Here is a 19,222-nt window from a genome sequence, read left to right on the forward strand (position 1 = left end):
GTTCATTTTTCTGGGGAAACCACTGAACATTGCTTCTCCCTACTTCCCATCTAATTTATCATCTATGTGTAGTTTTCACCTACTAGCCTACTATAGAGTTGCACAGAAATTTAATTGCTCCCTTGGAGTTCTAAACCAATCAGAGTAAAGCTGAAATTCCAGCTAATTGAAACCAAAATGCCACTTAAAACTGCTTAGACTCTTTGGGTGTTGGTGGTGCAGTAGGAAGTTGTTACAAAAGGTGTTTATTTCAGAGACTAATCTGCAGCAGTTAGACAGACCCAAAGCAACATTTTATTTGCCTGGATTTCTTGGCATCTGCCTTCCCCAATATGAATTGAGAGCAGAGGGAGCTGCATTTAGGGAAGTGTGGTATTTATTGGTAGTAGTTGGGAAGGGCAGGTTTTGATGGAATGTTGGAGAAAGATTTCTTAGAGAAAAGAGTACTTTAGTCTTTTAACCTATCCTTCACAGCTGCCCCTGGAGTTGTTTTCCCCATTCACTTTCCTGCTTAAAACCTTGTAGTAGATTCTTACTGCTGTCAAGGAAGATAAATCCGAATTCTTGAGCTAAGTGCTCTAGGCCCTCAGTAGTTTTAATGAATGCTGTCTAAAAATCAGGCCTCAGAAGTTTCCATTCTCTATAAAAATCCTGATTGAACTCTTACAACAATTTTATGAGGCAAATATTGTTTGTCCTGTTTTATAGACAAGGCACAGATTGGTTCTGTACCTTGTTCAAGGTTACATACATTATATGGTGAGAACAGACTCTGAGTCCAGCCAGTCACTCAGAAGACAGAGAGCTAATTCGCAGTGCCTAGCCTAGTGGACACTAAATAAATATTTGCTGTTTGAATAGGATGTGTAGGAACTTAGTAAATGGAGCTCTTTCTCTCCTTTCCCTATCCTTGTTCTTTCTTTCCCCCTTGGCCTCACTCCTCCTTTAACCTCTTGTTTTTACTAATACCTTACCATGGAGCTAACTTGTTAAAGAATTACTTAATAAAAATATAGATTTGTTCCTTTCCTGAAGTATTTACATTTTAATACGGGGTCATCTCTACCTGACATAGTAGAGCATTAGACTGAACCCCATTTTACTCCCTCCATTTTTGGACACTTCCTTAAGGTGTCCAGAAATGTATTTTCTGGAGACGCTTCCATCAGACCTACCCCTCAGTGAACACATAAAGATTTGACACCCTCTTAGCCAGCTTTGACTTCTGACACCATCAGAAGTGAGCAAAACCTGAAATGGGGCTGAGTGGACCGATGTTCCTTCATCACTCACATTGTGAATGTGTGCTACCCTAACCGTATTTTTATATCAAAATCCATAGATGTATGGTTCCTGTAACTTATAGAGCATTTAAAGTGGACTCGTAGAACTTTGAAAGGCTCTTGGAGATGACCTAGTCCAGGGGGGTTTAAACTCCAGATGGGAATGCCTCCTTGGCTCTAACTCTACTCCCCAACAACTGCCTACAGTTAGAGCATTTTCCTATTTGTTTCACACTTCGGGCTTCTACATAATATTTCATGTGAACGAAGGATTCCAGGGCTACCAAAATAAGAAGTTTGAAAATTATTTGACTAGCCCAGGCAGGGAAGGGACTTACTCGTAGCCATACAGCAGAGCTGTGTCTTTCACCCAGGTCTTCTGACCACCCACATCATGAGTCGATCTTTCCACTTCACTGTGTAATTATTTTAAAGATATTGATACGTATATGTGGGGTTTTTAAAATTTTATTTCTTTATTTTATTTTTGGCTGCATTGGGTCTGTGTTGTTGCGCGCAAGCTTTCTCTAGTTGCAGCAGGCGGGGGCTACTCTTTGCTGCGGTACGTAGGCTTCTCACTGCGGTGGCTTCTCTTGTTGCAGACCACAGGATCTAGGTGTGCAGGCTTCAGTAGTTGTGGCTCGCGGGTTCTAGAGTGCAGGCTTAGTAGTTGTGGCGCACGGGCTTAGTTGCTCCACGACATGTGGGCTCTTCCCAGACTAGGGCTCAAACCCGTGTCCCCTGCATTGGCAGGTGGATTCTTAACCACTGCGCAACCAGGGAGGCCCTGTATATGTGTTTATTGCTGCCTCTCTCAAGTGCTTGTAGTCAGAAACTTAGTAAATTAGTAAAAATTAGCTTTTAAAAAGGTGAACTATGTACTTAAGATTTTTTCCCCTTTGATTTGAATTCTGTTGTTTTCCTTTTCTGATTCTAATCATAGTTAGTTAAGTGATAAGCCATTTTTGAGCACCAGTTTTATGCCCAGCTTAGTGATAGATGCTATGATAATGATATAATATATACAGAGAGTATATATGTAGCATGATGATAATAGGTATAGTTTATTGAGCATTTACTATGTACCAGATATCGTTTTGGGTCCTCTACATACTTTATCGTATTTAAACTTTATAACAGCTCTGCAAGGCAGATAACATCCCATTTACAAGAACTGACTTACCCAAAGTCAAACAACTAATAAGTGACAGCGCTGGTATTTCAAACCCAGATTGCCTGCATCTATGCTCATTCCAGTATGTCAAGATGCCTCTCATTCCCTCCCATACAGCATTAATTTTAACTTACTAATTAATTAATTAACAAATATGTTTTAAGTATCTATTCAGTTAGTTTAGGCTTTCCAAAGACAGCAAATGGAAAGGTGGTGTAGGAAGGGATTTGGCAGAAGGGTAAAATGCCCCCTATCCTGGAGTGATCAGAGGCCTTCCTACAGGAAATGGACTGGTGTTGGGTCTTTGAGAATGGACAGAATATGACCAGATGGAGCAGAAGCAAGAAGAACTACAGTCCTGCAGCCTGTGGAACAAAAACCACATTCACAGAAAGATAGACAAGATGAAAAGACAGGGGGCTATGGACCAGATGAAGGAGCAAGATAAAACCCCAGGAAAACAACTAAATGAACTGGAGATAGGCAACCTTCCAGAAAAAGAATTCAGAATAATGATAGTTAAGATGATCCAGGACCTCGGAAAAAGAATGGAGGCAAAGGTTGAGAAGATGCAAGAAATGTTTAACAAAATCTAGAAGAATTAAATAAGAAATAAACAGAGATGAACAATACAATAACTGAAATGAAAAATACACTAGAAGGAAACAATAGCAGAATAACTGAGGCAGAAGAATAGATAAGTGACCTGGAAGACAGAATGGTGGAATTCACTGCTGAGGAACAGAATAAAGAAAAAAGAATGAAAAGAAATGAAGACAGCCTAAGAGACCTCTGGGACAACATTAAACACAACAACATTCGCATTATAGGGGTCTCAGAAGGAGAAGAGAGAGAGAAAGAACCCAAGAAAATATTTGAAGAGATTATAGCCAAAAACTTCCCTAACGTGAGAAAGGAAATAGCCACCCAAGTCCAGGAAGTACACAGAGTCCCATACATGATAAACCGAAGGAGAAACACACCGAGATACACAGTAATCAAATTGGCAAAAATTAAAGACAAAGAAAAATTATTGAAAGCAGCAAGGGAAAAACAACAACATACAAGGGAACTCCCATAAGGTTAACAGCTGATTTCTCAGCAGAAACTCTGCAAGCCAGAAGGGAGTGGCATGATATACTTAAAATGATGAAAGGGAAGAAACTACAACCAAGATTACTCTACCCGGCAAGGATCTCATTCAGATTCGATGGAGAAATCAAAAGCTTCACAGACAAGCAAAAACTAAGAGAATTCAGCACCACCAAAACAGCTCTCCAACAAATGCTAAAGGAACTTCTCTAAGTGGGAAACTCAAGAGAAGAAAAGGAGCTACAAAAACAAACCCAAAACAGTTTAGAAAATGGTAATAGGAACATACATATTGATAATCATCTCAAATGTGAATGGATTAAATACTCCAACCAAAAGACACAGGCTTGCTGAATGGATACAAAAACAAGACCCATAAATATATGCTGTCTACAAGAGACCCAGTTCAGACCTAGGGACACATACAGACTGAAAGTGAGGGGATGGAAAAAGATATTCCATGTAAATGGAAATCAAAATAAAGCTGGAGTAGCAATACTCATATCAGATAAAATAGACTTTAAAATAAAGAATGTTACAAGAGACAAGGAAGGACACTACATAATGATCAAGGGATCAATCCAAGAAGAAGATATAACAATTATAAATATATATGCACCCAACACAGGAGCACCTCAATACATAAGGCAACAGCTATAAAAGAGGAAATCAACAGTAAAACAATAACAGTAGGGGACTTTAACACCTCACTTACACCAATGCACAGATCATCCAGACAGAAAATTAATAAGGAAACACAAGCTTTAAATGACACAATAGACCAGATAGATTTAATTATATTTATAGGACATTCCATCCAAAAAGAGCAGAGTACACTTTCTTCTCAAGTGCACAAGGAACATTCTCCAGGATAGATCACATCTTGGGTCACAAATCAAGCCTCAGTAAATTTAAGAACATTGAAATCATATCAAGCATCTTTTCTGACCACAATGCTTTGAGATTAGAAATCACTTTCAGGAGAAAAAAACGTAAAAAACACAAACACATGGAGGCTAAACAATACGTTACTAAATAACCAAGAGATCACTGAAGAAATCAAAGAGGAAATCAGGGCTTCCCTGGTGGCGCAGTGCTTGAGAGTCCGCCTGCTGATGCAGGGGACGCGGGTTCGTGCCCCGGTCCGGGTGGGTCCCAAACACATGGAAGCGAAACAATACGTTACTAACTAACAGAGAGATCACTGAAGAAATCAAAGAGGAAATCAAAAAATACCTAGAGACAAATGACAATGAAAACACAATGATCCAAAACCTATGGGTTGCAGCAGAAGCAGTTCTAAGAGGGAAGTTTATAGCTAATACAAGCCTCCTCAAGAAACAAGAAATATCTCAAATAAACAATCTAACCTTACACCTAAAGGAACTAGAGAAAGAAGAACAAACAAAACCTAAAGGGAGAAGGAAAGAAATCATAAAGATCAGAGCAGAAATAAATGAAATAGGAACAAAGAAAACAGTAGCAAAGATCAATAAAACTAAAAGCTGGTTCTTTGAGAAGGTAAACAAAATTGATAAACCATTAGCCAGACTCAGCAAGAAAAAGAGAGAGAGGACTCAAATCAATAAACTTAGAAATGAAAAAGGAGACGTTACAATAGACACCACAGAAATACAAAGCATCCTAAGAGACTACTACAAGCAACTCTCTGCCAATAAAATGGACAACCTGGAAGAAATGGACAAATTCTTAGAAAAGTATAACCTTCCAAGACTGAACCAGGAAGAAATAGAAAATATGAACAGACCAATCACAAGGAATGAAATTGAAACTGTGATTAAAAATCTTCCAACAAACAGAAGTCCAGGACCAGATGGCTTCACAGGTGAATTCTATCAAACATTTAGAGAAGAGCTAACACCCATCCTTCTCAAACTCTTCCAAAAAATTGCAGAGGAAGGAACACTCCCAAACTCATTCTATGAGGCCACCATCACCCTGATACCAAAACCAGACAAAGATACTATAAAAAAAGAAACTTACAGACCAATATCACTGATGAATATAGATGCAAAAATCCGCAACAAAATACTAGCAAACAGAATCCAGCAACACTTTAAAAGGCTCATACACCATGATCAAGTGGAATTTATCCCAGGGATGCAAGGATTCTTCAATATATGCAAATCAATCAATGTGATACACCATATTAACAAATTGAAGAAGAAAATCCATATGATGATCTCAATAGATGCAGAAAACGCTTTTGACAAAATTCAACACCCATTTATGATAAAAACTCTCCAGAAAGTGGACATAGAGGGAACTTACCTCAACACAGTAAAGGCCATATATGACAAACCCACAGGAAACATCATTCTCAATGGTGAAAAACAAAGCATTTCCTCTAAGATCAGGAAGAAGACAAGGATGTCCACTCTTAAAACTGTTATTCAACAGTTTTTGGAAGTCCTAGCCATGGCAATCAGAGAGGAAAAAGAAATAAAAGGAATACAAATTGGAAAAGAAGTAAAACTGTCATTGTTTGCAGATGATATACTATACATAGAGAATCCTAAAGATGCCACCAGGAAACTACTAGAGCTAATCAATGAATTTGGTAAAGTTTCAGGATACAAAATTAATGCACAGAAATCTCTTGCATTCCTATACACTAATGATGAAAAATATGAAAGGGAAATTAAGGAAACATTCCCATTTACCATTGCAACAAAAAGAATAAAATACCTAGGAATAAACCTACCCTGGGAGACAAAAGACCTGTATGCAGAAAACTATAAGACACTGTTGAAAGAAATTAAAGATGAAACCAACAGATGGAGAGATATACCATGTTCTTAGATTGGAAGAATCAATATTGTGAAAATGACTATAGTACCCAAAGCAATCTACAGATTCAATGCAATCCCTATCAAATTAACCAATGGCATTTTTTACAGAACTAGAACAAAAAATCTTAAAATTTGTGTGGAGACACAAAAGACCCCGAATAGCCAAAGCAGTCTTGAGGGAAAAAAATGGAGCTGGAGGAATCAGACTCCCTGACTTCAGACTATACTACCAAGATACAGTAATCAAGACAATATGGTACTGGCACAAAAACAGAAATATAGATCAATGGAACAGGATAGAAAGCCCAGAGATAAACCCATGCAGCTATGGTCAACTAATCTATGACAAAGGAGGCAAGGATATACAATGGAGAAAAGACAGTCTCTTCAATAAGTGGTGCTGGGAAAATTGGACAGCTACATGTAAAAGAATGAAATTAGAACACTCTCTAACACCACACACAAAAATAAACTCAAAATGGATTAGAGACTTAAATGTAAGTCCGGACACTATAAAACTCTTAGAGGAAAACATAGGACATAAATCACAGCAAGATCTTTTTTGATCCACCTCCTAGAGCAATGGAAATAAAACAAAAATAAACAAATGGGACCTAATGAAATTTAAACACTTTTGCAAAGCAAAGGAAACTACAAACAAGATGAAAAGACAACCCTCAGAATGGGAGAAGATATTTGCAAACAAATCAATGGACAAAGGATTAATCTCCAAAATATATAAACAGCTCATGCAGCTCAGTACTCAAAAAACAAACAACCTGATCAAAAAATGGGCAGAAGACCTACATAGACATTTCTCCAAAGAAGACATATAGATGGGCAAGAAGCAGGTGAAAAGCTGCTCAACATCACTAATTATTAGAGAAATGTAAATCAAAGCTACTATGAGGTATCACCTCACACCAGTTAGAATGGGCATCATCAGAAAATCTACAAACAACAAATGCTGGAGAGGGTGTGGAGAAAAGGAAACCCTCTTGCACTGTTGGTGGGAATATAAATTGATACAGCCACTATGGATAACAGTATGGAGGTTCCTCAAAAAACTAAAAATAGGGCTTCCCTGGTGGTGCAGTGGTTGAGAGTCTGCCTGCCAATGCAGGGGACATGGGTTCGTGCCCTGGTCCAGGAAGATCCCACATGCCGTGGAGCAGCTAGGCCCGTGAGCCATGGCTGCTGAGCCTGCGCGTCCGGAGCCTGTGCTCCGCAATGGGAGAGGCCACAACAGTGAGAGATCTGCGTACCGCGAAAAAAAAAAAAAAAAGAAAAGAAAAACTAAAAATAGAACTACCATACGATCCAGCAATGCTACTACTGGGCATATACCCAGGGAAAACCATAATTCAAAAAGACACATGCACCCCAATGTTCATTGCAGCGCTGTTTACAATAGCCAGGTCATGGAAGCAACCTAAATGCCCATCGACAGATGAATGGATAAAGAAGAAGTGGTACATGTATACAATGGAATATTACTCAGCCATGAATAGGAACGAAATTGGGTCATTTGTAGAGACGTGGATGAATCTAGAGACTGTCATACAGAGTGAAGTAAGTCAGAGAGAGAAAAACAAATATCATATATTAACGCATATATGTGGAACCTAGAAAAATGGTATAGATGAACCAGTTTGCAGGGCAGAAATTGAGACACAGAAGTAGAGAACAAACGTATGGACACCAAGGGGGGAAAGCGGTGGGGGATGGGGGTGGGTGTGTGCTGAATTGGGAGATTGGGATTGACATGTATACACTGATGTGTATAAAACAGATGACTAATAAGAACCTGCTGTATAAAAAAATAAAATAAAATTCGAAAAAAAAGAATATGACCAGATGTAGAATGCCTAGAGGGAGACTGGGAGACAGGAAAGAGAGCTGTCTTCCAGAGTGGTGAGTTCTGAATAAACCATTGTTAGCCAATACTGGAAAGCTATTTTATATATATATATATATACACACACACACATATATATATATATATATATATACACACACACACATATATATATATATATGTATATATATAGGGGACTTCATGATAAGCAAATTGAATATACTCATTTATGTCAGCTCCCTAGTGAAATGCTACTAATAAAGTTAAAATAGTTTAAAATTGTAAACACACAAGGATGAAAAGAACAGAAGAGACAAGAGCAGGTAATAGAGTCGACAATATTTTAGAAGATCACAAGCAAATAAATGAGTGATAAACTGAGTTGGCAGAATGGAAAAAACTAAAACCTAAAGCCTTCAAGAAGCAATGTAGTTCAAGCCGTAGAACTCCAGAAGATCTTAGGATTTGGAGTTATCAAGTACCTCATAGAGTATAGGGTAGGGAATAAGTCTAAGAACAGGAGGATTAGTTGAAAGTCTATAGAAAGAGAATTAAGACTCCCAGTTCACTCACCACTCTGCATAGCCAAGCAACTACCCCAGCACACACCCCAGTGGGAGACTGGAGGTTTACTTTCTGAAGAAAATCAAACCCAAGAAGCTTTGGACTCTGAACTGCCTGGTATACTGGGGCAAGAAGTAAGACGCCTTACTTAAAACAAGGGGATTCAGTGAAAGTCCTACATACCAGCACTGAATTCCCCAACTGCTTTTTCCTGCTTAACTCCCAAAATGGGATCCAGATTATACCCCTAGGCAGAAGGTTGGAGGATGCTCTCTGGAAAAAAACAGTCCGAGCAATGATAGCTGCTGGATTGGCATGTCCCCCACAGAAAGGGCTCACCCACTCATTTTACAGTGAGGTCCCCAGTCAGCAAGCACTGTCAATACACAGACTGTCTGATCAGCTTTTTAAAGTCTCATTCATAAAGAAGAATTGACAACCAAAGATTACTGCACATTAAAGAAAGCCTCTATTTTTTTTTAAAGTCTGAAACAAACAGAAAAAGAAACCCAAAAGTAACAGAAAATGGAGGAGACAATAAAAGAAAATAACAATAGTAATGATAATAGAAAATAATCGGAATTAGAGGATAAGAGTTTTATACTGAAAGGACTCACTAGCAAGGTAAACAAAGGCAAAATAAACAAATGGGACTACATCAGACTAAAAATATTTTGCACAACAAAGGAAATTATCAACAAAATGAAAAGGCCACCTACTGAATGGGAGAAGATATTTGCAAGCGATATAGCTGATAAGGAGTTAGTATCCAAAACGTACAAAGAACTCAGACAACTCAAAATCAAAAAAACAGCCAACTGGATTAAAAAATGGACAGAGGACCTGAATAGACATTTTCCCAAAGAAGACACAGAGATGGCCCATAGACACATGAAAAGATGCTCAACATCACTAACCACCAGGGAAATACAAATCCAAACCACAATGAGATATCATCTCACACCTGTCAGAATGGCTGTTATTAAAAAGACAAGAAATAACAAGTGTTGACAAGGATGTGGAGAAAGGGAACCCTTGTGCACTGTTCGTGCAACCACTATGGAAAACAGTATGGAGGCTCTTCAAAAAATGAAAAATAGAACTACCACACAATCCAGCAATTCCAAGTCTGGTATTTTTCCAAAGAAAACAAAAACACTAATTTGAAAAGATGTATGCACCCCTATGTTCATTGCTGCATTATTCACAATAGCCAAGATATGGAAGCAACCTAAGTGCCCATCAATAGATGAATGGATAAAGACTATGTGGGGTATACACACGCGTGCACGTGCACACACACATACACTGGAATATTACTCAGCCATAAAAGAGAACAAAATCTTGCCATTTGCAATAACATGGATAGACCTAGAGGGTATTATGCTAAGTGAAATAAGTCAGACAGCGAAAGACAAATACTATATGATTTCACTTATATGTGGAATCTAAAAAAAAAATAAACAAACATAACAAAACAAAATAGAGTCAGAGCTACAAAGAACAAACAGGTGGTTGCCAGAGAAAGGCCAGTATGTGGGGGAAGGAGTGAAATAGATGAGGGTAATTAAGAGATACAAACTTTCAGTTGCAAAACAGATGAGCCACAAGGATGACATGTACAGTGTGGGGAATATAGTCAGTGATAATGTAATATCTTTGTATGGTGACAGATGGTAACTAGACATTGTGGTGATCACTTTGTAATGTATAGAAAATGATCAAATCACTGTGTTTTGCACCAGGAACTAACATAGTGTTGTAGGTCAGTTATACTTCAAAAACAAACTCATAGAAAGAGAGATCAGATTTCTGGTTACTAGAGGTAGGGGTGAGATGGGAGGGTGGGAATTGGGTGAAGGTAGTCAAAAGGTACAAACTTCCAGTTATAAGTAAGCACTAGGGATGTAATATATACCATGATTAATATAATTAACACTGTTGTGTTTTATATATGAAAGTTAAGAGAGTAAATTTTAAGAGTCCCCATCACAAGGAAAACATTTTTTTTTCTTTAATTTTGTGTCTGTATGACATGATGGATGTTCTCTAAACTTATTATGGTAATCATTTCATGATGTATGTAAGTCAAATCATTATGCAGTACACCTTTAACTTATACAGAGCCGTATGCCAGTTATATCTCAATAAAACTGGAAGGAAATAAAACAAAACAAGAACAAAGGACTCACTGAAGTGAGATCAAAACAGTGAAGAAAAAAAGACCCAAACAAAAGCTTATCACTGTGAAATTTCTGAATACTGAGGTTAAAGAATAAAATCCTAAAAGCTTCCGGAGACAGGAATCAGCTCACACACAAAGGATCAGGAATCAGAATATTATCTGGTTTCTCAGTTGCCATATGCAAAGTTAAATGACAGTGAAGCAATACTTCAGAAATTCCAAAGGAAAAATCATTTCAGTCTTGAATTTTATATGCAAGCAAACTATCATTCAAGTGTGAGAATGGAATAAAGGTATTTTTAAATATTCAAGGTGTTAAAAAAGATACCTCTCATGTGGCCCTTTCCCAGAAAGCTGTTATAGAATATGCTCCACCAAAATGAGGCAGTAAATCAAGAAAGAAGTGATGAGATCTAGGAAACAAGAGCCTCAGCACAGAAGTACCATTGGCCCTCTGTTTCCACTGATGCAAAACCCTGGATGTGGAGGGTTGACTATGTTCATCGTACATTCAACACCATTTTATATGAGGGACTTAAACATCCACAGTTTGGTGTCTGCAGGGGCTCCTGGAGCTGATCCCCTGGGGATACAGGCGGATGACTGTAAACAGAATTTCCAGGATTATGGTGAAAGAAAGTTCTAGGAAGGTAACAATGGAACCAGCCTAGAGAGCAGCCTGTTCAGATTGGAGCGGAGAGAAGGGTGCTTCAGGAAACAATCTCCAAGGTGGGAAATGGGCTTGATAGATTATTTGGTGTCTTTAATCAGATTGGGAAGGATTTAAGGTTTTTGTCCTAATTGGGGGAAAATCTAGTGATAGGTATGTGGATACTCAACAAGTAGTACCATCCACAAGGTAGGTACTCAACAAGTGGGGAAAATGGCAATTATCACTTCAGAAAAAACAAACAAAAGGTCAAAAAGAATAGTATACTATATGGCTTAGCAGTGAACAGTATTTTTGTAGGTATAAGGTAAACATTAAATATTGATTTAACAAAAAATGTTATATTCAAAAATAATTGAATATCTTGAGAGGAAGAGAAGTATATTTGGGAGAGTGGAGAGTTAAATCCTCATATTTAATAAGAAGTCAGTAGGTAATGTATGGGGATAAGGAGATAAAATGTGCTAAGAAAAGAGCTAAATTCTCATTTTCCATATAGCACGAACATAGTAGATGATGTCTAAACGAGGGGGAAAGAGAAAGAAATATTAATATAAGTGTATTATTTAGAAATATGAAGGTAAAGAAGAAACAACTAAAAGTGGTCGCTATGAAGAGCAAAGAAGTGCTGCTTTTTCATTGTAAGCCTTTCAGTAGGTTAGACTTAAAACAGTACATATACTTTATTTTAAAATTTTAATATATTCTTACTATGTATGAATTTCTGTTTTAGTTCTGTATATTGAAAGTTAAGAGGGCTGCATGATAGAAAGAATTCAGAGTTGTTATTGAGAAGTTCTAGCCTTGGCTTTGTCCCTTATCAGCTTTGAGACCTTGGGCAGGACACTTGTCTTACTGAATCTTAGTTTCTTCATTTATGAAAGGATGGAGGTTGGAAAAGATCATCTCCGTGGTATCTTTAAGCTAGATATCCCAACAGTCTATGATAAAGATGATAATGCTATACGACAAATGAAGAGTTAAGACTTGGGTGGAGGCTTGAAGTTCCCAGTTTCCTTTTTTAGTTGAAATCAGACTTGGAGAGAAATTTTCACTGTGGTCTCTGAAAAGAATGCAACACCCACCTTCCATTGTGGAGCCTGGGGCAGACAATTGACTACGTACTGGCTCAGGGACACATAGCTTAGTGTTATTTTAGTATGGGGTCGTTTTATTTTTTCTGATATTTAATATTTTTCAGTATGAATCACAGGTGAAATTTTCATGCCATGTGTAAACAATTTCACTTTTTTATTGAAACAATGAATTCAGGAATGTCATATTGGGATGTCAGCCATTTTACTTTTATCAATGTATGGAAAAAATGCTTTTATATTAATATAAGAAATGATGTCATTTAATATGGAGGAGATCTTATAATTCAAGGTCAGCAAATCTCAGGAGGTGATTTAGGTCACCAAGCTAGCTTTGGAAAAGGAAAAGAATATTTTCCCTTTGTCTTCTCAAGATTTTGGGTTTTTTCAACCAATTTTCCTCTTAGACTTTCGGGTAGCTGGTGTAGTGGCATGGTTGTGAAAAGGAGACTCTGACTAATAATATCTTTGCCATTGAAACATGTGGCTTTGGAGAATTTCCTTGCTTTCTCGGCTTCAGTTTTCCCATCTGCACAAGAAAAGGATTAGCTTAAATAATATTCAAGGGCTTCCCTGGTGGCGCAGTGGTTGAGAGTCCGCCTGCCGATGCAGAGGACACGGGTTCGTGCCCTGGTCCGGGAAGATCCCACGTGCCGCGGAGCGGCTGGGCCCCGTGAGCCATGGCCGCTGAGCCTGTGCGTCCGGAGCCTGTGCTCCGCAACGGCAGAGGCCACAACAGTGAGAGACCCGCATACCGCAAAAAATAATAATAATAATAATATTCAAGATACCTTTTAGCTTTAACATTCTGTGTTTCTACCTCCTTATTTTATGTGTGTATTCAGACCATTCAAGAGACCTGATTAGGTTTGGGGGTTTCTTTTTAAAGTTCAGTGTAGTCAGAGTGAACTCTTTCTCTGTTAAATGTCACTCACACTTAAGTGAAAAGTCAATAGAGTACTAGATACAAACAAAAGAAAACTTACTTTTTTTGTTGATAGTGGTTTAATTTTTTAAAAGAAAATATTTAAAAGTTTAACTTAGCCACCTTTAAATTAGGTGCTAGAAAAGTACAACTTCAATACAGATGACCCTTCATATCTGTACATCAGTATGCAGTTTACAGAGTCCTTTCTTCATATCTATTATGTCATTTGAAAAATACATTTCTACAGGGCTGTGTTGTATACTTACTGTGTATTTGATGCTGTGTGTGTGAGCGTGTGTATGAATATGCACATATACTTACCTCGGGTCTCTATTATGTTTAGTGAAGGAAGCAAACGGTCTTCAGAGACAAAGTGAGAGGAGACGGGAACAGACAGATTAAAACCATTTAGTAGGTTACCCAAGGCACATAGAAGGACACATAATTTTAGAAAATCAGCCTCTAGCAGAAATAAGTAAAGCTAGGAGCAGATCTTGCCCACAGGCCATAGTTTCCTCATACTAGCTCTTTAGCTCTGTACTCTGGTCCTAGAGAAAGAGGAAAGTTAGAGGCACAAGAGAAATAACATAAAGCACAGCCTCTGTCAAAAGTGACTTGCTGTTTGTTTAATAAGCATTGACTAAGCGCTAGCACTGTGTCAGACACTTGGGGATCAGAGATGGATACAACATGACCCTTGTTCTTGATTCTACAAAGGGAAAAGCGTCAGTGTAAAAAGGGCTGAATGTGCTCAGAGTGTGTAATACCAACCTTCAGTACCTAAAATGAAATACTGGTTTTATGGTATATGTCCCTGGAGTTGATGTTAGCAAACCCTACAGGGGTCTTGGAAATAATCCTGATTCCACAGTTGGTGGTTCTTAGTCTTCTCCAACGTTAGAGGACAAGGGAGCAGGAAATGAGGAGGCTACCTCTAAACACCATCCAAAAAGTGAGGTTGATGATGTTGGGATCATACACTCACATTTCCTCTTTCAGCGTTTAAAATGGGGGGTCGGGGGGAGAGAGACTTGTTTAGTGAATCATGTTTGGGAAACATTGCCTAGTAGCTGCCAAAATTTCTTTTAATTCTGTTTTTCCACCTTTGCAGCTAAGATATCAACATGGACTAGGGACTCCAGACTTGAGGCAAACCCTCCCTAACCTGAAAAACTTCATGGAGCACGGACTAATGGTCAGGTGGTGAGTACCTTTATCTCTCATACCCAGAAACTGCAATGTGGATAATAATCCTGAGAAACTTGCCTGACTTCCACATCGCTCCACACCTTCCTTCTGGGTTTTCTTCTGTAATAAGATATCTGAAGAAAAGGAAAGGCAGCCATCATACTTGTGTAGGTCTAAGCTCCAGTCTGGCTAAGAGGGCGAAGCACCCACGAAGCGGGGTGTGTTCAAAGGGGTGTTGTTTGGACATGGGAAGTTTGGCGGGACAAGGAATCCTTGAGAGCTTAGCTGAAGCAGAGACACGGAGGATAGCCATGTGATTCGTAAAAGGGGGACATGGAGCCCCCAGGACTTTTCCAAAGAACAAGCGAAGGACAGAATAAGCATCAGGATCAGTGGTTGTGAGAGTGAAGGGAAGAAAGCACACAAAGGAATAGGTCAGGCTGTCAGGACCTAGTCTGAGACCAAGAGACACACACATACTGGCACGTTTCTCACATGTGATGTCAGTGCCTATTGTGCCATAAGGACAAGCTGCTGCCTAAAGTGCTTTGTCAGGATGGACATGACCCTCTTCCAAAGACAAGGGGAGAGGGAAAGTGATGCAAAGAAAACATTAGATGATTCGTTTGACTTAAATAAATGGAAAGCTGTTGGCTCAAGTCATTTAGTAATTCGAATCCTTGGAATGATGGGCAATGACTTACAAAATCATGTGAATTCATATCAGGCCTTTAGTTAGACAACTGGGAACAGCACGGTTTCTTCTAAAGAGCACTGGCTTCTGATCCCAGATCTTTTTTGATTTGCTATGTGAATTTTTGTTTTTTAAGTTTTGAGATACCTTTATTCAAGCCAAATTGTTCAACCTTTATCACAGTGTAACAACCTATTTTAAAAACCTCAAATAAATAAGTTATCCATGTAACCTTGCCATTTGAATTTTCTGATTTGTAACCTTGCCATTTGAATTTTCTGATTTGCTATGTGAATTTAAACTCCTACCTCTCTGAAACGTAATTTCCTCATCTATAATACCTGTTCTGCTCATCTCACTGGTTTGTGGTGAGGATGAAGTGAGATGGTAGGTGGAAAAATAATTGGTGGGGAGGAAAGTACAAGAATAGTTTCAGTTTCTTCTGTGCCATCAAGATAGGCCTTGAAGATAACAAGAAAGTGACATCTATGATTTACCTTTGACGTTTTCTGTTTTTGTCTCATGATCTTCAAAGTGCAAATTCTGGATGTCTGACTTTAGATAGGACTTCTGTTAAGCAAATACACAATTGTTTAAAAAATTCTACTCAGAATATCAAAATAATTCTAAAAAACTCGTGTTGATGTGGACCTGTATGCCCTGAGGAATGAGGTCTAGGAACTGAGTTTTAATGTAAAACAATAATAGTAATGATAATAATAATAATTTAAAAAGTGAGCTAGCAGGCATGTATTTAACATTGTCAGTGTAAAGTTCCGTGATAGGTACTCTGGAGGTAACAAGAAGTATAAGGCTCAAGCCCTACCTTCAAGGGATTTGTGATCTAGTTGGAAACAAGGTATATAATTCATGAAAGGTTTTATAACACAAATGGTAAATAACTTAAAATGATCAAAAAGGAGGCAACTCACAGCACCACCTGATTAATCAACTAAAATGAATCTTGTTCAGTACAGACAGCAAATTGTCCCAGTGTCACTTATTGAAGACTCTATCTTTTGTCCACTGTTGATAACGCCGTCTCTTTCATGCATCAAGTTCACTTACACACAGATCTGTTTCCAGGCTCCCTATTCTGCTTCATCGTTTTATTGTCTATCTATAGGCTAGTACCACATTTTTAATTAATATAAGGTGTAATTTCTATAAGTCTTATTGAGGTTTGAGCATCTCTCTTCCCCCTGACATTTGGAACCACTTGAGACAGGAGATACAAGAGACAGACTAATAGGAATCAAAATGTCAGTTTTATTACTGATAAAGCTGCATTTTCCAAGTGGCTTTAGATCTATAATAAAAGGGCTTGCAAAGACATCACTCAAAATTAAACTTACTCTTGCAATCACAACGTGAACTGGAGAACCTCAGGCTTTCCCCACAGAGGCAGGCCCTTAACTATACTATAGAGGGTTGTCAGGTGACTCCTCCAAGAACCCAGATGGGGCTAAGCCAAGAATACCCAGGTTTTATTTTTCCCTCTAAATTCACTGATTAGAAAAGGCCCTCCTCCTCTAAGAGCGAGTGGGAGGATGGAGAGAGGCCAGGAGCATTGCTCTTAAATCATGTTCTTTCATAGCAAGGGAAAAGGAAGATTTCCCCAACTTTCTTGATATCTGGTCAGGTGAGGCTCCTACTTATGATCCTTCTTCAAAACTCTTTTGGCTTTTCTGGACTTATGAACTGTATCTGAGTGATTTGACAGCTGTATGATACTGAGTTTTTCTAACTGTGACCATGGTATCTCTTTATATGCTTTCTGTCTGTTTTTTAAACATACCTCAGTGAAGTTTTAAAATTTTCTTCATAAAGATCTTACACATCTTTTATTAGATACTTAGTCCTAGGAGGCTTACCATTTTGGTTGCTGTTATAAATTTTTTAATTACAACATCCAACTTTTTTGTGGCTAGTATACAGGACTACTACTGATTTTTGTATTTTGAGAATGTATCCAGCAGCCTTGCTAACATTAATTACAATGTTAGTTATCTTAGATTCTCTCGGATTTTTCTGTGGGTACGATCATATTTTTTTAGTGAATGATGGTGTTGTTTCTTCCTATTTTTACAACTTTTATTACTTTTTCTTGTCCTTTGTTTTATTATGGAAGAGGAGCTTCAATAGTGGATATCCTTGTCTTATTCCTGACTTTAAAGAGAATGCTTCTTTTCACCATTAAGTATTATATTTATTGCAAGTTTGGATAGATATTATTTATTAGCAAAAGGAAGTTTCTTTCTATTCCCAGTTCACTAAGAGTTGCTTTTTTTAAAATCATGAATGTGTATATTTTGGATTTTATAAAATGCTTATTATGTTTATTGAGATAACACTATATTCTTCTTTACTGTGTTAATAACTAGTAATACATTTTCTGATGTTAAATCATCTTTGCCTCCTGGGCTATAATCTGCTTGGTTGTGATGAATTATTTTTTTGTATATTGTTGGATTCGATTTGCTGATTTACCTTTTTATTTTTTTTAAAGCTTATTTTATTGAAGTATAGTTGATTTATAATGTTGTGTTAGTTTCTGCCTTACAGCAAAGTGATTCAGTTATACATATATATATACATTATTTTTCATATTCTTTTCCATTATGGTTTATCACACAGGATGTTGAATATAGTTCCCTGTGCTATACAGTAGGACCTTGTTTTTTATCCATTCTATATATAATAGTTTGCATCTGCTAATCCCAAACTCCCAATCCATCCCTCCCTTACCCCCATCCCCCTTGGCAACCACAAGTTTGTTCTCTATGTCTGTGAGTCTGTTTGTTTCATAGATAAGTTCATTTGTGTCATATGTCAGATTCTACATATAAGTGATGTCATGTGGTATTTGTCTTTCTCTTTCTTACTTCACTTAGTATGATAATCTCTAGGTCCATCCATGTTGCTGCAAATGGCATTATCTCATTCTTTTTTATGGCTGTGTAGTATTCCATTATAGATACAGGTATAGCTATATAGATATCTTTTTTTTAAAATTTTATCGGCATATAGTTGATTTACAATGCTGTGTTAGTTTCAGGAGTACAGCATAGTGATTCAGTTATACATATACATATATTCATTCTTTTTCAGATTCTTTTCCCATATAGGTTATTACAGAATACTGAGTAGAGTTCCCTGTGCTATACAGTAGGTCCTTGTTGGTTATCTATTTTATATATAGTAGTGTGTGTTTGTTAATCCCAATCTCCTAACTTATCTCTCCCCCACCATGTTTCTCCTTTGGTAACCATTAGTTGGTTTTTTTTTTTTTTTTTTTTTGCTGTATGCGGGCCTCTCACTGCTGTGGCCTCTCCCGTTGCGGAGCACAGACTCCGGACGCGCAGGCTCAGCGGCCATGGCTCACGGGCCCAGCCGCTCCGCAGCATGTGGGATCTTCCCAGACCGGGGCACGAACCCGTGTCCCCTGCATCGGCAGGCGGACTCTCAACCACTGCGCCACCAGGGAAGCCCCATTAGTTGGTTTTTGAGTCTATCATTTTTTAAATTAGATTCCATGATTTGCTAATATTTTTAGGATATCTGCCTCTGTAAATGAGATGAGGCTAGCCTATAATTTTTCTTTCTCATATAATAATCTTTGTCTGATTTTGGGAACAAGGTTGTAACAGCCTCATAAAGTAAACTGAAGCTCTTTCCC

General features: G+C 38.0%; 1 protein-coding gene across 2 annotated transcripts in view; it reads left to right on the forward strand.

The window, feature by feature from the left end:
• The window catches only part of UVRAG (UV radiation resistance associated), a 315,389-nt gene that overhangs the window by 274,173 nt on the left and 21,994 nt on the right, over positions 1-19,222 (forward strand). For both annotated transcript variants that reach the window (XM_007455036.1, XM_007455037.1), the window contains one exon: positions 14,773-14,864. In XM_007455036.1, the coding sequence (XP_007455098.1) occupies positions 14,773-14,864 (92 nt within the window). The remainder of the gene's footprint in view (positions 1-14,772; positions 14,865-19,222) is intronic.

Source organism: Lipotes vexillifer, unplaced genomic scaffold, assembly GCF_000442215.2.
Source record: "Lipotes vexillifer unplaced genomic scaffold, Lipotes_vexillifer_v1.1 scaffold1693, whole genome shotgun sequence".
Classification (NCBI taxonomy): domain Eukaryota; kingdom Metazoa; phylum Chordata; class Mammalia; order Artiodactyla; family Lipotidae; genus Lipotes; species Lipotes vexillifer.